The sequence below is a fragment of the Balaenoptera ricei genome, chromosome 4 (genome assembly GCF_028023285.1).
Source record: "Balaenoptera ricei isolate mBalRic1 chromosome 4, mBalRic1.hap2, whole genome shotgun sequence".
NCBI classification, from domain to species: Eukaryota; Metazoa; Chordata; class Mammalia; order Artiodactyla; family Balaenopteridae; genus Balaenoptera; species Balaenoptera ricei.
The window spans coordinates 153,445,776-153,466,942 of NC_082642.1; the positions used below are offsets into that span (position 1 = coordinate 153,445,776).

The following is a 21,167-nucleotide window of genomic DNA, read 5'->3' on the forward strand; positions in this document are numbered from 1 at the left end:
CCTACAGACAGCCGCTGCACTGTATTAAGGAAACAGGACAGTGGTGATGTGCCAGTAAGTTATTTGATCACTTTCAGTGTTATGTTCTAATTCGTGTCAGCCAAAGGAAGAGAGGAGGACCCAGGCCAGTGTTTGTTTACATCACAAGAGGCGCTCCAGAACCAAATCTTGAGGACTTCTGGATAACGTGTATGATTTCCTTAGAAAGTTAATCCCAATCTTCCTCTTGGAATTGGAACAACAGTCAGCACACTCTGAAGTTTAAATTAGACAATGTCCATAAGTTTTCACAACTAATAAGTGTTAATCATAGATATAGGAAAGGAGTTCTTGATTCATCTGCTGGCATAAAAATGAAACGTTATCTGTAATGATTAAAATTGCAATGTTTTGTTCTGTAAGGAAAACAAATGGACTTTGTTTTGAGTGGCTTACAATTGAGCTTGAGTTAAAATAATTCCAGAGTTGTCTTCCTTAGTAGTTTGTGGCAGTTTTCAGTCAGAAAGATACTTGTTTACTGATTTTTAGGATCAAGTCATCTATACTTGAAATTTTGTCTTAGTCCACTCTATCAGACACTGTCTGGCTAACTACAGAAACACAGCTGACATACCCCATGGGAAGTTAAATGCTTTTTCTGAATTCACTGTTTGTGCCCTGGCGTCTGGCCAGCTGTAGAATGTTGAGTTTGGTTTAGTAAAAGGAAAATCATTAAAATATGATCACCATATAACTGGAATTACTTAATAAGTCTGATTAATTACTTGAAATGACATAAACCTTGTTGAAAATGAGTATAACATGTTAGGTTGGAACAATTTAATTTTAGTTATAGCATTAGGTATCATTTAACTTTTTCTTATTTTCTATTATAAATCAAAACACTAGGGCTTAACACACTATAGTGTTAATTTTTGTTAAACATTTCATGTACTTCAGCTTAGGACTAGTCTATGAAAATCAGTATGGTATCTTTATAATATATGGCAGCTTCATAATGCTGTTATATGAGTGTTCAGTAATTTTTTTTTTTATGTTTCAGTTTAATTCTATCAAGATAAAAAACAAAGGCAAGAAAAAGAAGCCAAAAGATTCAAAGGTATGGAGTATTTTCTGTATTGATTCTTGTCCAAAATAATTAATTGAATATATAAATAAATATAAATAAGAATTAACCAATTCTTGGGATATTTTGAAGCATTTTGTAGAGAAAGAATTTCTAGGCTTTCGTCTAAAGATGTTTTGGCAGTCTTCTACATTTTGAGGAAGTTTAAGGTTCATGTCGTATATAAGTTATTCTTGAAAGAGACTCTTTATCTTTATTGTCCTTTTTATTTTCTAGATATTTCCTAGTGAAATCATTGTCATAATGTAGGACTTTGTATGGCTGGTCATAGAACAATGTGACCAAGGCTGCTTTGGGATCAGGCAGACCTGGGTTCTTATCTTGGTTCTACCAATTGTTATTATTTTTATTATCTGTGCGACCTTGGGCAAGTTATTTGACTTCCGTGTGCCTTAGTGTCATTATCTGTATGACAAGACATGATACCTTTTATTAACAACTAATAGAATTATTACCTAAAATATTCAAAATAAAGATACTGAATACTAATCATGACAGAATCTCAGAATTGAAAGGCTCCCTTCCTTCCTCTCTCCTAAAGCTCTGCTTCAGGCACATGAGATAACTAGGGCATTATTTTTAAGTCTTATGGTGGGTTCTTCGTGGCTCTCATGTATTTGGGGGATCAAGTACGGGGCAGGGGTTGAAAAAGTGAACAAATATTAGGGGAGGATGAGAGCAACTTATAAGTTCCAATAAAACTTTTCTTTTTATCTTTGACTATCTGTCTTTAGTTTATCTAAAATGAGAGTTTAAACAGTGATAATTTAAAAATTTTTAGAGCGTTAGAAGCTACCTAAATGTTAATTTGTGCCTATTTTTGGCTGTTGAAAGTTTTATTACTGTATGTTACTGTTCACAAGAAAATTTAGATCAGTCATATATATTGGCAATTTGTATGCATATTTATTTATGTAAACATTCATCAGTTTTAGTGGTAATTTTAAGGTGGAAAATCCTTGTCATTTTTCTGTCTTTTAAACCAGCCTATGTTAGTTGGGTCTGGAACCACTTCAGTCGCACCAAATAATGAGACTGTCACTTCAGGTGAAGACCATAAGTAAGTACAGTCTGAAAATTTTTGCTTTATTTGAACTTAAAAGTGGTATTAATTTAATGTACTTTAAACTTGTGTTTTATTTCCCTAACTTCTCTAAAGATGTGCATCTATTAATGACAACCTGATTTGACCTCTCATGGTTGAATTTATAGTGTGGCCTGTCAGTGTTAAGAATTCATATAAACTGCATTAAAATCACAGGGCTGATGACCTTCATTTGATAAGTTTGAGAACCTACTTTGTGCAAGATACTGTGAGAAGATCCTAGAAAATATTCTTTAAAATGTTCAGTGAAGAGAATGTCCTATTGATAATTACTAGGAAGATGTTTTGGAGGCTAGAAATGATGTTGTGGTTTAACCTTAGATGTTAGTGATTTCCAGTGGTAGCTGGTTGTTGAAACTGAGTTTTCAAGAGACAGATAGACATAAGAAATAAAACTAGTGAGAAGCAGTGACCTTTTTATATCATACTCCTGCATGGACCAAAAACCCACAAAATTTTTTTCCCCCCACATTTCTTTTTTTTTAAATTAAATTAAATTTATTTTTTAAGTTATATTATTACTATCCACTTTTTTTTTGAATTTTATTTTACTTATTTTTTTAAACAGCAGGTTCTTATTAGTTACCCATTTTATACATATTAGTGTATACATGTCAATCCCAATCTCCCAATTCATTACACCACCACCCCCCTGCCACTTTACCCCCTTGGTGTCCATACGTTTGTTCTCTACATCTGTGTCTCAATTTCTGCCCTGCAAACCGGTTCATCTGTACCATTTTTCTAGGTTCCACATGTATGCATTAGTATACAATATTTGTTTTTCTCTTTCCGACTTACTTCACTCTGTATGACAGTCTCTAGATCCATCCACGTCTCTACAAATGACCCAAGTTTGCTCGTTTTTTATGGCTGAGTAATATTCCATTGTATATACGTGCCACATTTCTTTATCCATTTATCTGTCGATGGGCATTTAGGTTGCTTCCATGACCTGGCTATTGTAAATAGTGCTGCAGTGAACATTGGGGTGCATGTGTCTTTTTGAATTATGGTTTTCTCTGGGCATATGCCCAGTAGTGGGATTGCTGGGTCATATGGTAATTCTATTTTTAGTTTTTTAAGGAACCTCCATACTGTTCTCCATAGTGGCTGTATCAATTTACTTTCCCACCAACAGTGCAAGAGGGTTCCCTTTTCTCCACACCCTCTCCAGGATTTGTTGTTTGTAGATTTTTGATGATGCCCATTCTGACTGGTGTGAGGTGATAACCTCATTGTACTTTTGATTTGCATTTCTCTAATAATTAGTGATGTTGAGCAGCTTTTTATGTGCTTCTTGGCCGTCTGTATGTCTTCTTTGGAGAAATGTCTGTTTAGGTCTTCTGCCCATTTTTGGATTGGGTTGTTTGTTTTTTTAATATTGAGCTGCATGAGCTGTTTATATATTTTGGAGATTAATCCTTTGTCCGTTGATTCATTTGCAAATATTTTCTCCCATTCTGAGGATTGTCTTTTCGTCTTGTTTGTAGTTTCCTTTGCTGTGCAAAAGCTTTTAAGTTTCATTAGGTCCCATTTGTTTATTTTTGTTTTTATTTCCATTACTCTAGGAGGTGGGTCAAAAAAGATCTTGCTGTGATTTACATCAGAATGTTCTTCCTATGTTTTCCTCTAAGAGTTTTATAGTGTCCAGTCTTACATTTAGGTCTCGAATCCATTATGAGTTTACTTCTGTGTATGGTGTTAGGGAGTGTTCTAATTTCATTCTTTAACGTGTAGCTGTCCAGTTTTCCCAGCACCACTTATTGAAGAGACTGTCTTTTCTGCATTGTATATCCTTGCCTCCTTTGTCATAGATTAGTTGCCCATAGGTGCATGGGTTTATCTCTGGGCTTTCTATCCTGTTCCATTGATCTATATTTCTGTTTTTGTGCCAGTACCATATTGTCTTGATTACTGTAGCTTTGTAGTATAGTCTGAAGTCAGGGAGTCTGATTCCTCCAGCTCCGTTTTTTTCCCTCAAGACTGCTTTGGCTATTCGGAGTCTTTTGTGTCTCCATACAAATTTTAAGATTTTTTTGTTCTAGTTCTGTAAAAAATGCCATTGGTGATTTGATAGGGATTGCATTGAATCTGTAGATTGCTTTGGGTAGCATAGTCATTTTCACAATATTGATTCTTCCAATCCAAGAACATGGTATATCTCTCCATCTGTTTGTATCATCTTTAATTTCTTTCATCAGTGTCTTATAGTTTTCTGCATACAGGTCTTTTGTCTCCCTAGGTAGGTTTATTCCTAGGTATTTTATTCTTTTTGTTGCAGTGGTAAATCAGAGTATTTCCTTAATTTCTCTTTCAGATTTTTCATCATGTATAGGAATGCAAGAGATTTCTGTGCATTAATTTTGCATCCTGCAACTTTACCAAATTCATTGATTAGCTCTAGTAATTTTCTGGTGGCATCTTTAGGATTCTCTATGTATAGTATCATGCCATCTGCAGACAGTGACAGTTTTACTTCTTCTTTTCCAATTTGTATTCCTTTTATTTCTTTTTCTTCTCTGATTGCCGTGGCTAGGACTTCCAAAACTATGTTGAATAATAGTGGTTAGAGTGGACATCCTTGTCTTGTTCCTGATCTTAGAGGAAATGCTTTCAGTTTTTCACCATTGAGAATGGTGTTTGCTGTGGGTTTGTCATATATGGCCTTTATGATGTTGAGGTAGGTTCCCTCTATGCCTGCTTTCTGGAGAGTTTTTATCATAAATGAGTGTTGAATTTTGTCAGAAGTTTTTTATGCGTCTATTGAGATGATCATATGGTTTTTCTTCTTTAGTTTGTTAATATGGTGTATCACATTGATTGATTTGCATATACTGAAGAATCCTTGCATCCCTGGGATAAATCCCACTTGATCATGGTGTATGATCCTTTGAGTATGTTGTTGGATTCTGTTTGCTAGTATTTTGTTGAGGATTTTTGCATCTATATTCATCAGTGATATTGGTCTGTAATTTTCTTTTTTTGTAGTATCTTTGTCTGGTTTTCATATCAGGGTGATGGTGGCCTCATAGAATGAGTTTGGGAGTGTTCCTTCCTCTGCAATTTTTTGGAAGAGTTTGAGAAGGATGGGTGTTAGCTCTTCTCTAAATGTTTGACAGAATTCACCTGTGAAGCCATCTGGTCCTGGACTTTTGTTTGTTGGAAGATTTTTAATCACAGTTTCAATTTCATTACTTGTGATTGGTCTGTCCATATTTTCTATTTCTTCCTGGGTCAGTCTTGAAAGGTGATACCTTTCTTAGAATTTGTCCATTTCTTCCAGGTTGTCCATTTTATTGGCATGGAGTTGCTTGTAGTAGTCTCTTCGGATGCTTTGTATTTCTGCAGTGTCTGTTGTAACTTCTCTTTTTTCATTTCTAATTTTAATGATTTGAGTCCTCTCCCTCTTTTTCTTGACGAGTCTGGCTAATGGTTTATCAATTTTGTTTATCTTCTCAAAGAAGCAGCTTTTAGTTTTATTGATCTTTGCTATTGTTTTCTTTGTTTCTGTTTCATTTATTTCTGCTCTGATCTTTATGATTTCTTTCCTTCTACTAACTTTGGGTTTTGTTTGTTCTTCTTTCTCTAGTTCTTTTAGGTGTAAGGTTAGATTGTTTATTTGAGATGTTTGTTGTTTCTTGAGGTAGGATTGTATTGCTATAAACTTCCCTCATAGAGCTGCTTTTGCTGCATCCCATTGGTTTTGGATCATCGTGTTTTCGTTGTGATTTGTCTCTAGGTATTTTCTGATTTCCTCTTTGATTTCTTCAGTGATCTCTTCGTTACTTAGTAACATATTGTTTAGCCTCCATGTGTTTGTGTTTTTTACATTTTTTTCCCTGTAATTCATTTCTAATCTCATAGCATTGTGGTCAGAAAAGATGCTTGATATGATTTCAGTTTTCTTAAATTTACTGAGGCTTGATTTGTGACCCAAGATGTGATCTATCCTGGAGAATGTTCCGTGTGCACTTGAGAAGAAAGTGTAATCTGCTGTTTTTGGATGGAATGTGCTATAAATATCAATTAAGTCTCTCTGGTCTGTTGTGTCATTTAAAGCTTGTGTTTCCTTATTAATTTTCATTTTGGATGATCTGTCCATTGGTGTAAGTGAGGTGTTAAAGTCCCCCACTATTATTGTGTTACAGTCGATTTCCTCTTTTATAGTTGTTAGCAGTTGCCTCACGTGTTGAGGTGCTCCTGTGTTGGGTGCATATATATTTATAATTGTTATATCTTCTTCTTGGATTGATCCCTTGATCATTATGTAGTGTCCTTCCTTGTCTCTTGTAACATTCTTTATTTTAAAGTCTATTTTATCTGATGAGTATTGCTACTCCAGCTTTCTTCTGATTTCCATTTGCATGGAATATCTTTTTCCATCCCCACTTTCAGTCTGTATGTGTCCCTAGGTCTGAAGTGGGTCTCTTGTAGACAGCATGTAATATGGGTCTTGTTTTTGTATCCATTCAGCAAGCCTGTGTCTTTTGGTTGGAGCATTTAATCCATTGACGTTTAAGGTAATTCTCGATATGTATGTTCCTATTACTGTTTTCTTAATTGTTTTGGGTTTGTTTTTGTAGGTCCTTTTCTTCTCTTGTGTTTCCCACTTAGAGAAGTTCCTTTAGCATTTGTCGTAGAGCTGTTTTGGTGGATTCTTTTAGATTTTGCTTGTCTGTAAAGCTTTTGATTTCTCCATCGAATCTGAATGAGATCCTTGCCGGGTAGAGTAATCTTGGTTGTAGGTTCTTCCCTTTCATCACTTTAAATATGTCATACCACTCCCTTCTGGCTTGTAGAGTTTCTGCTGAGAAATCAGCTGTTAACCTTATTGGGAGTTCCCTTGTATGTTATTTGTCATTTTTCCCTTGCTGCTTTCAGTAATTTTTCTTTGTCTTTAATTTTTGTCAATTTGATTACTATGTGTCTCGGCGTGTTTCTTCTTGGGTTTATCCTGCCTGGGACTCTGCGCTTCCTGGACTTGGGTGGCTATTTCCTTTCCCATGTTAGGGAAGTTTTCAACTATAATCTCTTCTAATATTTTCTCAGGTTCTTTCTCTCTCTCTTCTCCTTCTGGGACCCCTATAATGTGAATGTTGTTGCGTTTAATGTTGTCCCAGTGGTCTTTTAGGCTATCTTTATTTCTTTTCATTCTTCTTTCTTTATTCTGTTCCGTGGCAGTTAATTCCACCATTCTGTCTTCCAGGTTGCTTATCCGTTCTTCTGCCTCAGTTATTCTGCTATTGATTCCTTCTAGTGTATTTGTCATTTCAGTTACTGTATTGTTCATCTCTGTTTGTTTGTTCTTTAATTCTTCTAGGTGTTTGTTCTTTAATTCTTCTATGTCTTTGTTAAACACTTCTTGCATCTTCTTGATCTTTGCCTCCATTCTTTTTCCGAGGTCCTGGATCATCTTCACTATCATTATTCTGAATTCTTTTTCTGGAAGGTTGCCTGTCTCCACTTCATTTAGCTGTTTTCTGGGGTTTTATCTTGTTCCTTCATCTGGCACATAGTCCTCTGCCTTTTCATCTTGTCTATCTTTCTGTGAATGTGGTTTTTGTTCCACAGGCTGCAGGGTTGTATTTCTTGTTTCTGCTGTCTGCCCTCTGGTGGATGAGGCTATCTAAGAGGCTTGTGCAAGCTTCCTGATGGGAGGGACTGGTGATGGGTAGAGCTGGGTGTTGCTCTGGTGGGCAGAGCTCAGCAAAACTTTAATCTGCTTGTCTGGTGATGGGTGGGGCTGGCTTCCCTCCCTGTTGGTTGTTTGGCCTGAGGCGACCCAACACTGGAGCCTACCCGGGCTGTTTGGTGGGGCTAATGGCGGACTCCAGGAGGGCTCACGCCAAGGAGTACTTCCCAGAACTTCTGCTGCCAGTGTCCTTGTTCTCATGGTGAGACACAGCCACCCTCTGCCTCTGCAGGAGACCATCCAACACTAGCAGGTAGGTCTGGTTCAGTCTCCTGTGGGGTCACTGCTCCTTCCCTCCTGGGTCCCGATGTGCACACTACTTTGTGTGTGCCCTCCAAGAGTGGAGTTTCTGTTTCCCCCAGTCCTGTTGAAGTCCTGTAATCAAATCCTGCCAGCCTCAAAGTCTGATTCTCTAGAAATTCCTCTTCCCGTTGCCAGACCCCCAGGTTGGGAAGCCTGACGTGGGGCTCAGAACCTTCACTCCAGTAGGTGGATTTCTGTGGTGTAAGTGTTCTCCAGTTTGTGAGTCACCCACCCAGCAGTTATGGGATTTGATTATATTGTGATTGCGCCCCTTGTACTGTCTCGTTGTGGCTTCTCCTTTGTCTTTGGATGTGGGGTATCTTTTTTGGTGAGTTCCAGTGTCTTCCTGTCGATGATTGTTCAGCAGTTAGTTGTGATTCCGGTGCTCTCGCAAGAGGGAGTGAGCGCACATCCCACTCCGCCATCTTGAACCAATCTCTCTCTTCCCCCACGTTTCTTAAATGAGTTGTAATAACAGTTGGCTTTGCACATTTACATGGATTCTTTGAATGGAGGAATTGTTTTAAGTTAAAATAATAGTAGCCTATATTTTGATAGCACTTATGTACCAGTCACTATTTTAAGAGCTTTTTATGTATAATTCATTTAATCCACTTTTCTTTCTAGGAGATAAGTAGTATTATTATATCCATTTTACAGATAAGGAAACTGAGGCACAGTGTAGTTGAGTGTCCAAGGACACAAAGCTTGTACATAGCAGAGCCAGAATTTAAATCAGCAGTCTGGTTTAGAGCCCACACTGAAACTATTACATTTTTTTAGAGTGCTAGAATCTTATACTGTTTTTTAAAAAATCTTTTTATTTAAGTACCTTTTACCAGTCTCAATCTCACCTTAACTTAAATTGATAGCAGTTATAATAAACTCTTTCATTTTTCTCTTTAACAGGTTACAATGAATGCCACATTGATTTTGTTTTAAAACCAGAATTTTAAAAAAATTTGCTCTTGGTAGCAAGAGTAAGTAATTAAAAGTACTCAGGTATCTTGTACCTTACTTAGTAATCAGGTATCTTGTACCTTATTCAGTAGTCAGGTATCTCGTACCTTACTCAGTAGTTAGGTATCTCTTGACTGTAACTGTGGAAAGGTAACTGTTCTGCATTAAATTCTCTGGTAGTGTTTTTTTGCATCCTGCAGTTGAGTAATATGTTACTGTCTTTATTTCAATTTAAATGTTATTCTGGGCCACCTGAAAGTTAATTATTCACAAAATTGTGTGTGTTTTTTTTAATCAGCAAACGCAATTCAAATTCTGCAGGCCCATTTGTAGTGCCTGACCATCTTCGTCATGATGTAGAAGAATTTGAAGCTCTGTATGAACAGCATGGTAATGAATATGTTGTCCGTAATAAGAAGCTGTGGGACATTAACCCAAAACAAAAATGTTCAACTCTATATGAGTAAGTAGTTTAACATTCCTACAAGTATTATACTGAGGCTGCCAGTTAAAGATCTTAAGTTGTTTACTTTGTGTCCCTTTATGTTTATTAAAGGAATCACTGATTGGCTCACAAACTCTGGGGAAGGAAAGTGTTTTTATGGCTTTTGTCATGTATTACACAAAGTTAATTGAGGATTTTTAACTATTACATTTAGAATCCTAATGATTATTAGTTTTGTCAGTTTGAGCTGCTCATGTAGATTCTGTCTATTTCCAAAACTGTCCTGGTATGTCCTGATAGGACTGATAAACAAAGTTTCCAGCCATAATCTTTTATCATGAATTCCAAAGTATATACATTTGACAAGGAATAGTATAATTATTTGATCTCATTGTCCTTATGTTGATGATGCAGTTGTTTGGCATCTCCTAAGTCCAGTGACAATTAATGTAGCTTGGTGAAGTATTACCCTTTTATTGGGGAAGGGATACCAGGATCTGGTTATTACTTCTGCTGAGATAGTTGTCCAGCTGTGATGGTATAGAACACATATAGAACCCTGTATCTCTGTATTGTATTGAAAACTTGACTTCCCAACATTTATCTAAGAAAAGAGAAACAGACTTTTCTTTTAAAGAAACTTTGGGCTGAATTACTTTTGGATTGAAAATATGAATGTGAAATTAACACTAGGGGACTTCCCTGGCGGTCCATGATTCAGCGCTTCTACTGCAGGGGGCACGGGTTCGATCCCTGGTCGGGGAACTAAGATCCTGTATGCCACATGGCATGGCCAAAAAAAAGAAAAAAGAAGTTAACACTAAAGTCAGGTCTTTGTGGGGTGGATACAGTAGTGGAGTAAAGAGTTCAGGAAAATCTAGGAAGCATTTGCCTTTTTTTTTTTTTTTTAGCTCGGCATTAATAAGTTGTGCATGATGCCTTCCTCAGGAAAAGAAGTTGAGGGGCAAAGATCTGCAACAGAAAATTAATTTGAAAACAAACTCCTGTCTCAGAAAAGAGGGGATATATGTATACGTATAGCTGATTCACTTTGTTGTACAGTAGAAACTAACACAACATTGTAAAGCAACTATACTCCAATAAAAATTAATTAAAAAAAAATGAACTTCTGGAAAACCCGTCACTCATCTATAATTTGGATATTGTTACTTCTATTTTTCTCAGTTGCATTGTTCCTATTCAGTCTAGTTATATCCTCTTGGATCCCTTTTCATGGTTTTTCTTCAGAGTTGAAGTGCTGAGCAAATCATATTCTCAGAGAACTGGATGACAACCTGGAATCAGCTATAAAACTATGCACTATACTAGTATTTCTTAAAACATGCTGGACTTTGCTTCAAGCATCCAAAACTGAAGCTAAACTGTAGTTTTCAGGAGCTTGCTTCTTAAAGAATTTATTACCACTCTGAGTGGGAAGAAATTTAATAACTTTATGAGACACCAATAAGCTGATTTGTTTGTGTATTTTGAGATAGAATTTACATCTTATAATAGGAGAAAGTCAAGAAGTTACAGGAAGTCATACCTCAAAACATAATTCTTTCCTTGAATTTTCAAAAGTAAACATGTAATGATTGGCTTAAGAATGATATTTTTAGTGGCCAATGGGTAAGAGAAAGAAAAATAAAACTATTGTATATGAAAAGAGTGTAGAGTAGAAACATATTAGACAAGAAGTCAAGAATACTGTGATAACTGCTGTTAACTTTTTCTTGATGTAAGTATTTCAGTTTAAAGTAGGGAGTTGGACTGATTTTTTTTTCAGTGACTTCCACCTTGTTCTAACATTTTATGATACACATAGTTGAAGCAAAATAAATTTCAATAGGTGACATTCTGCATTCAGTTTTTTCTAACACCTCTTTAGTAGTGTTAATTAGTCAAGATTTATTAACCACTTAAGGTTAAGCACTGGGGAGGATTTCAGAAAAAGTAGAAAATGTAGTTCTATCATGCAGCTTACAAGTAGCAGGAGCGCAGAATTGATCATTGGTTGAATCACAGTGTATTGCAAATAAAAATGACTTTGTGCAATAAGAATCGGGTTTTTTCTCCCTATCAGTCTTTGCCTACCAAAAAGAAAATGTGGTTCTTGCTTACTTGTCATGCTCTCTTCCAAGAAAGAGGGAACTGTGTCCTCATCCTTAATCTATTTCTTTTAAAAAAAAAAGAAAAAGGAATCAAGAGCATGTAGAAAACAGTGACTTTTCAAAGGGGCACAACCAGAACAGTAGGATGGGAATGCTTTTGGAAATATTTTTCCCATTCCTATCCCTTGCCCCTGTTCTGACAGTGACATGCACTAGCCCTGTGACAGTCCATCAAGGACCATTTAAGACACTAATGATCATCATTGAATTATGAAAATATATATACACATTTGCAAATGGGAAAATATTTGCAAATCATATATCTGATAAGGGGCTAATATCCAAAATGTATGTAGAACTGATACAACTCGATAACAAAAAAACCAAGCAGTCCAATTAAAAAATGGACAGAAGACCTGAATAGCCGTTTTCCCAAAGAAGACATACAGATGGCCAACAGGTACATGAAAAGATGTTCTGCATCATTAATCATTAGGGAAATGCAAATCAAAAACACAATAATGTAATAACCTACAATGGAAAGTAACCTGAAAAAAAAAATATATAACTGAATCACTTTGCTGTGAAACCTGAAACTAACACAATATGGTAAATCAACTATACTTCAGTTTAAAAATAAACACACAATAAGCTATCATCTCCATCTCATACCTGTTAGAATAGCTTTTATCAAAAAGACTAGAAATAACAAGTGTTGGCAAGGATGTGGAGAAAAGGGAACCCTTGTTCACTGTTGGTGGGAAGGTAAATTGGTATAGTCACTATGGAAAACAGTATGGAGGTTCCTTAAAAAATGAAAACATGTACATGTATATAATGTAGCAACTATTGTTATCTGTGGTAAAATTAACTTTATTATTATTTTTATCACTCCCGTGAAGCACAGCATGGCCAGTCTTTGCCTCAGGTTCTGAAGTGCAAGAACACTGTCCCTGTTGGAGTCTGGATTATGAAGAAATCATATTTGTGCTATCTTGGGCCCCATGTTTATCTACAGAGACTATTTTTCAAGGCTAGAAAAGCATATAAATAGAGTTAAAGTTCATTTTGTGTTCATTTCAAATAACAATCACTATAAAAATTTTATTCACAATGTGGTTATAATACTATTTTTCTTTGGGCTAGGGACCCTTGTTGAATTAAATTTTGTTCTGTTTGAATGTATGAAAAATTCATTGCTATTTAGCCAGTGGAAAAAACATGGAGGCTCTATTTCTTCGAAAAAAAGGTGTGTATCCTTTCAGACTTTTTATTTTATTTTTTTGGCCACGCCGTGCGGCATGCGGGCTCTTAGTTCCCCGACCAGGGCTCAAACTCATGCCCCTTGCAGTGGAAGTGTGGAGTCTCAACCACTGGACCAGGGAAGTCCCCAGACTTTTAAAATGTTTATATGTATGAAATATATGTTTTGGACTTTATAAGCTGTTATTTAACTGTATACTCAGCTTTGTCATTTGCCCTTTTCACCTAAAAATGCATGGTGAGCATTTTTTTGTATCCTTAAGTATTCTTCAGGAATCTGACTTTTATTAGTTACTCAGTAATGATCACCATATCTATATCATCATTCATGTTGCGAACTCTTGAAAAGCTCTTTGCTGAATTACTGGTAATGGTTTTCTTTCCTGTGGTCTCTGTTCTTTAGTGATCCCATTTTGGATTTAAGTATTTTAGTGCAGGTAGAAAAGCTTTATTTTTTAATGATTCTCTTTAGTATTCATCACGGAGAGCAAAAAGTAAATATACATACACCACTGATGAATTATCTGCTGTTGCTTGTGGCAGCTAAACACCAACTGGAAAGGTCTCTCTTGGGACAGATTGTGGGGTCAGTGTTATTTATACCAATCAGCCAGAACCCTCAGCAAGGGTTATTGTTCCTGAGGCTACAGTGATTTGCTTCTTTTTACCTTATTACCCGCCCTCAACAGTATCTGCTTTTAGAGATTTCTCATTAAAAATGAAGTTTGATTAGAATCTTAAGGCAAACGCATATTTAACCTGTTACCTTGCAAAACAACATGTATGTAGGGGAGTTTCTATTGCAGAGCTTATTCTAAGGGGAAAATGTTTATCAAAAAACACTTTAAAAGAGACTGACGGCTTTTAAGTATTTAGGTCAGCAGTGCAGACAAAGAGAAGTGGCTTTTGGTCTTTATGTTTCAGTATCGCAGTTGCTTTGAATAGGGGTTAATCACCTGTAATTGTCCTGTGCATTTATGTGCAGCAGCATCTGCACATACGGTGGTTTACTTTTGCTTCAAAGAAGTATTGTTTTTACCTTCCTCCTGAATAAGTTATCTTCCTGGTTAGCTTTAATTTACTAAGAATATTCCTTTGGAGGTTTTTGCTCTTGAAAAAGCCTTCTTAGTGTACATGGTATGTGTCTTTCTTGCTAGCTGTGCCACTGTTACAGACTGAATACCAAATTCAAATGGGAGAGGAAGCCTCTTTGAGCCTGGCACAAGAATGGCAAAAGAACATGGCCCCAGAACTGGAGTGAACAAACCCAGTCCACAGATGGAGGCAGGTTAAGGGATTGGCCCCATTACTGTGGATCTGATCCTGCACTGTGGTGGTTTATTGATCAGACCTAATTGATTTCAATAATTCTGAATCATTGTATATTCCTAAACAGAGAAATGTTAATAGATTTACTATATGTAAATTCCAATAGGATTTTTTTGAAATTTGATTTCCTTTTTTCATTTGATGTTCTTGTTATTGATAGCCTTGTTAATTTTCTTGAATAAGTTTCTTTGCTTTCCATTGTTTTTTAAAATATATTGAATAATTATTTAACTGAAACTTATAAAAATAACTTTTTAATCTCCTTTTGTTTTTTTCCCCAAGATTTTTTAAAGGATTATTTTCTGAGGGGTAAACAAAATTTTATTTATAGTGTCATTGATTACAGTTAGCCTTTCTCAGATTTAATATGAATATAATATATTTGTTGGGGAGGTGTCAAGATCAGTGAGAAGTGAAGTAGTATTTTGCTTTGGGAGAAATTTTGGGAAATATTTTTTTCAGATAAACATGTACAAGTACTTCCTTATAATAACTTATGTAAATTTTTTCCAAGTTATTTCTCTCAGTTGTTAGAGGAACATGGTCCCTTGGACATGAGTAACAAGATGTTTTCTGAAGAATATGAGTTTTTCCCAGAAGAAACTCGACAGATACTAGAAAAAGCAGGAGGTTTGAAATCTTTTCTCCTGGGATGTCCTCGTTTTGTTGTGATTGACAACTGTATTGCATTGAAGAAAGTTGCGTTACGGCTTAAGAAAAAGAGAAAGAAGAAAAACATTAAGGCAAAAGTAGAAGAAATTTCGAAAACAGGAGAGTATTTACGAGTTAAACTACCGCTGAATCCAACTGCTAGGGAATTTAAACCAGATGTGAAATCCAAACCAGTGTCTGACTTACCTTCAGCACCAGCTTCTGAGGATGTGAAGCCCCACCTTACATCTGCTAATTCTCCCCAGTCACCTTGTGAAGCTGTGAAGCCGAAACTAATTTCCGATAATTCTTCCAAATCAGTTTCTGAGGATGATAAGCCCAAAGGGGTGTCTTCTGATTCTCCCAGACCAGTCTCCGAGGAGACAAGTCACAAGCATGTCTCCTCTAATTCTCCCAAACCAGTTCCTGAGGATGTGAAACCAACCTATTGGACTCAACCCCAATTGGTCACAGGATACTGTACGTATCTTCCCTTCCGGGGATTTGACATTACCCAGACACCACCAGCGTTTATAAATGTGTTACCGACTTTGCCCCAGTATAGCATTTACGCACCTCTGGCCAGAGTTTCTTCTGAATATCAGTTGCAAAGATCAATACCAGTGGTGCCGTCTTTTGTAGCCAGTGACATAACAGAAGTGCATTTTGAGGGCCATCATTTCAGTGCTGAGAATGCCCCTGGTAACCAGATTGCCTCTGAAACACAGATCCTTCAGGAATCTTTGGAAATATCAGTAAAGTCACAGTGCATCACAGATGGTGCTGATACAGCCCAAAGTGAGTCTAACAGAAATGATGGCCACTGTGGAAATTCTGCCAAGCAGGAAGTAAATCCAGAAAGCACCGATGAAGTAACAGATGTTCCACATACCCAAATGGTTGCCGTACAGGTAAGACTGAAAATAGAAAGTCTTCTTAATACTAAAGTTAAATTTTCCTCTTTATTTTTCATTGCCATTATATTTACTAAAATTCTTTAAAATGATGGACTTTATGAACCCTTTTGTAAGGCGTGACAGGTAATGCCAGAAGGAATTTTTGGGTTTAGTAAATAACATCCTTCTTCCTATCCAAGTTTTGCACCAGTTGAGAAATAAGATAGTGGAACCAGCAGATGGAGCCAAAACATCACCTTGATAATTAATAAAAAGTGTGGCAGGAAGATGTGGCTGTTTCTGTAGAGAGTGCATGTCCTAAGAGTGAAGCCCATGACATACCAGCTTCCCACCTAGTTACAGCAATGCTGGACTAGAAGGCCTCCTAACTTGGGTGCCTGCCCCTAAGACATAGTGCCTGGAGAGGGAAGGGGAAAACGTGCTTTCTGCATGGGCAGCTCCCAAGAAAGAGAAAAAAGGAAGAGTCTGGGCTGCACATGCCCAATTCTCCTACCAAACCAGGGGAGGAGTGAGGGAGTTAAAAGACACGACCAGATGGGGAGAAACAAGAGAGATGTGAATAAAAGTTCCTTCTTAACAAGCACGAGAATAAGCTAAGGTTTCTCTGTAGTTAACTTCATAAGGCATGAAGTCATTAAACCCTTATTGGTTATCCTCCTACTCATTAAGGTTTTTGCTTTCTAGAAAGCTTTGAAGAATTATGTTAACAGTAATGAACCAAAATCATTTTCACTTGTACTAATTATAAGTAATCACTTTTTCCTGTTACAAATATTTGTAGAAAGCATAGAACATTATCTAAACTGGCCAAAAGAAACCTTGAAAAAGTTATGGGCATGTTTCAAAATGTTATTACATGATGGATTTATTTTACTAGAGCAGTTGAGATAGATTGAATGTGTTTGTTTTGCCCCATAGGTGTCTTGGAATATAAAGCATCAAGAAGTCAATACTGAGCCGTATGCTCCTTTTGAGGCACAACAGGTGAGTCAAAATCGTATTAAACTTGTTAAAGGTTTAATTTTCATTACTTTTAACTAGATGGGAATGACGAACTTAAAACTATTTTGAAGCCAGTTATTCCATACAAAACATTATAGAATAAGCTTTAGAACATAACAAAAAATTATTGTTTTGTCTTTATTGTTCGAATTTGGGAAGGGGAGGCACAGGAAAAGGTAAGTTTTTTCTAGCTTACTGATTGTGAAGTATAACGGCTTTATTGTTTTAACTGGTATAATGAGCCTGTATTAATTTATAAATAAAAGCTTCTTCACATGAATAATACAGAAATTATTATAAAAACCTTCACCGCGGGGCTTCCCTAGTGGCGCAGTGGTTGAGAGTCTGCCTGCCAATGCAGGGAACACGGGTTCGAGCCCTGGTCTGGGAAGATCCCACATGCCGCGGAGCCACTAAGCCCGTGAGCCACAACTACTGAGCCTGCGCATCTGGAGCCTGCGCTCCGCAATGGGAGAGGCCGCGACGGTGAGAGGCCCGCGCACCGCGATGAAGAGTGGCCCCCGCTCGCTGCAACTGGAGAAAGCCCTCGCATGGAAACGAAGACCCAACACAGCCATAAATAAATATAAATAAATAAATAAATTTAAAAAAAAAAAAAAAAAAAACCTTCACCGCTTTAAGAATGATTCAATTAGAAAATCTATTAATATAATTACTATGTTAATATATCTTAAGAGAAAAGTCATTTGATCAACTCCATAGTTGCTGATAGGGTATTGGAAAAAATTCAAGTTTTTTTCTTGACTAAAACTCATAATCAAATGGGAATAGATGAATACTTTTCAACATGCTTGTATCTTTCTTAAGCCAAATGCGTCATCTTGCTTAAAGGTTATATATCATCATTAATATTTATTATTATCCTGGAGATATTAGCTGACAAAATCAGATAAGAGAAAAAAATAAGATTTTAAAGGTGGAGGTATAAGTCTTATTATTTACAGAGGCTAAAACTGTGTCCCTGGAACATCCAAAGTGATCAACCGAAAACCCAATACCAAAATGTAAGATAATTCAGAAGGTTGATTGGATAAAATTCCTTTCCATATATAAACAACCCATTGCAAATTATATTAAAAGAAAAGACCCAATGCAGCCAAATAGATAAATAAATAAAGAGCTGGCTTTGATATACAGTGTAACAGGTTTTTAATTCTTGAATTATTGTGACATTTCCCTTGTAAATTTTCATCTGCCATATATTCTCCTTTGTTTATTTTAAGAGCATTCAGAACAAGATCAGAAATAGGCTTTTAAAACTACTTTTAATAGATAATTTTGTATTATACTTTTAGGGGAGTATTTCACAGATTGAAAAGGAGTACCAAGTTTTACAAGAGCAGCTTAAGGAAGCATGTGAAAATTATGAGCAGAGAAATATCAAGGGCTCAGAAGAAACCAAGGATTTGGAAGAAAAGTTGAAAAGGCACCTAGAAGAAAACAAGGTAATCCTATCTGAAACCCTCTTTAATAGCATGCGGTTATCATTAGGAGAATTGTGCTTGTCTAGCCTCAATTAGCTGAGCTGCTGCATTGTTGGCTAAACAAAAGGATTCTTTCTCGTTGCCTATTTCAAATTTCTTTATGACATATTAAAGTAACTGTTTTTTGCAGTGCTTTAGAAGCTCTACAAGTTGCAGTCTAAGAAAAGGGCTGTGAATTTGAATTTTCATATATCATAATTCAGTTTGCTTGCTTAACTAAAACTATTTTCTGAGGAAACCCTCTTACACTGTTGGTGGGAATGTAAATTGATACAGCCACTATGGAGAACAGTATGGAGGTGCCTTAAAAAACTAAAAATAGAACTACCATATGACCCAGCAATCCCCCTGTTGGGCATATACCCTGAGAAAACCATAATTCAAGAAGAGTCATGTACCACAATGTTCACTGCAGCTCTATTTACAATAGGCAGGACATGGAAGCAACCTAAGTGTCCATCGACAGATGAATGGACAAAGAAGATGTGGCACATATATACAATGGAATATTACTCAGCCATAAAAAGAAATGAAACTGAGTTATTTGTAGTGAGGTGGATGGACAGTCTGTCATACAGAGTGAAGTAAGTCAGAAAGAGAAAAACAAATACCGTATGCTAACACATACATATGGAATAAAAAAAAAATGGTTCTGAAGAACGTAGGGGCAGGACAGGAATAAAGACACAGACATAGAGAATGGACTTGAGGCCATGGGGAGGGGGAAGGGTAAGCTGGGACGAAGTAAGAGAGTGGCATGGACTTATGTATACACTACCAAATGTAAAATAGATAGCTAGTGGGAAGCAGCCGCATAGCACAGGGAGATCAGCTCAGTGCTTTGTGACCACCTAGAGGGGTGGGATAGGGAGGGTGGGATAGGGAGACGCAAGAGGTAGGAGATATGGGGATATATGTATATGTATAGCTGATTCACTTTGTTATAAAGCAGAAACTAACACACCATTGTAAAGCAATTATACTCCAATAAAGATGTTAAAATAAATAAATAAATACCAAAAAAAACCCCAAAACTATTTTCTGGAGACTAAGCTCCAAGTTAAATTATTAGTATTTTTAAAATTTTTTTATCATTGTGTTCTGAATTCATGGCATTTTTTTTTTGGCTGCCTTGGGTCTGTGTTGCTGCGTGCGGGCTTTCTCTAGCTGTGGCGAGCGGGGGCTACTCTTCGTTGAGGCGCGGAGGCTTCTCATTGCAGTGGCTTCTCTTGCTGCGGAGCATGGGCTCTAGGCGCGCGGGCTTCAGTAACTGTGGCTTGCAGTCTCTAGAGCGCAGGCTCAGTAGTCGTGGCGCACGGGCTTAGTTGCTCCGCGGCATGTGGGATCTTCCCAGACCAGGTATCAAACCTGCGTCCCCAGCATTAGGAGGCGGATTCTTAACCACTGTGCCACCAGGCAAGTCCCTAAATTCTTGTTTATAGTGAGAGAGGTTGTGTAGCGATAGTGGTTCAGAGTGTGAGGCCTGGAGTCAGACTGACTGGATTCAGATCCAGGCTTAGTTCTATACTAGTTCTGATCTTGGTCAAGTTATTTAACATCACTGTGCTTTAGTTTCTTATCTGGAAAATTTGGGTAACAGTAGCTCCCATTTGCCGGGTTAGATTAATCCTTGTAAAGTACAGTTATCCCTCAGTATCGGCAGGGGATTGGTTCCAGGACCCATTCAGAAATATCCAAATCCACAGATTCTCAAGTCCCTTGTATACAATGGTGTAATATTGAGAAAGTTCCACATCTGAGGATACAGAGGGCCAACTGTACTTAACGTTGCCTGGTGCATAGTAAGAGCTCTCTAAGTGTTGCCTGCCACTATTATTACTACTACTACTATCATCATCATCTTCATCTTACTACTCAGGAAGTATAAAAATTGCACATGGAGGGTTGGCATACTAGAACTGTAAACTCACCCAGAGTATCTTGGGTTGAGTCTACTGATCTTGAATTCCATTAGTTAAGATTGACCTTCAGTTACATGTGACTGGTTCTTGGAGTAATACTGATTCATGGCAAGGCCCAATTGAATTAGTGGGAAAATGGAATTATAGGTGTGAGGAAATCATGGTACGTTTCTTTTTTAAACTAAGGTCTTTTTTTTTAATTGAAATGTAGCTGATTTACAGTATTAGTTCCAGGTGTACAACATAGTGACTTGATATTTTTAATAGATTATATGCCATTTAAAGTTATTACAAAATAATGCCTATATTTCCCTGTGCTGTACAATATATGCTTGCTGCTTATTTATTTTATACATAGTAGTTTGTGTCTCTTAACCTCCTACCCCTATCATGCCCTTCCCCCCTTCCCTCTCCCCACTGGTAGCCACTAATTTGTTCTCTCTGTGAGTCTGGTTTGTTATATTCATTCGTTTGTTCTATGCTTTAGATTCTACAAATAAGCAATAAAATAGAGTACTTGTCTTTCTCTGTCTGACCTATTTCACTTAGCAGAATACCCTCTAGGTCCATCCATGTTCTTCCAAATGACAGAACTTCATTCTTTTTTATGGCTGAGTAATATTCCATTGTGTATATATACCACATCTCTTTATCCATTCATCTGTTGATGGACACTTAGGTTGCTTCCGTATCTTAGCTATTGTAAATAGTGCTGCTGTGAATATTGGGGTGCATATATCTTTTTGAATTAGTGTTTTTATGTTCTTTGGATATATACCCAGGAGTGGAATCGCTGGATCATGTGGTAGCTCTATTTTTAGTTTTCTGAAGAA

At 36.8% G+C, this 21,167-nt stretch overlaps 1 protein-coding gene across 11 annotated transcripts in view; it reads left to right on the forward strand.

Moving 5' to 3' along the window:
- TTC3 (tetratricopeptide repeat domain 3) overlaps positions 1-21,167 on the forward strand; it is a 141,732-nt gene that overhangs the window by 86,959 nt on the left and 33,606 nt on the right. For all 11 annotated transcript variants that reach the window (XM_059921519.1, XM_059921517.1, XM_059921527.1 and 8 more), the window contains 7 exons: positions 8-54; positions 1,043-1,099; positions 2,113-2,186; positions 9,488-9,652; positions 14,852-15,899; positions 16,824-16,889; positions 18,224-18,373. In XM_059921519.1, the coding sequence (XP_059777502.1) occupies positions 8-54; positions 1,043-1,099; positions 2,113-2,186; positions 9,488-9,652; positions 14,852-15,899; positions 16,824-16,889; positions 18,224-18,373 (1,607 nt within the window). The remainder of the gene's footprint in view (positions 1-7; positions 55-1,042; positions 1,100-2,112; positions 2,187-9,487; positions 9,653-14,851; positions 15,900-16,823; positions 16,890-18,223; positions 18,374-21,167) is intronic.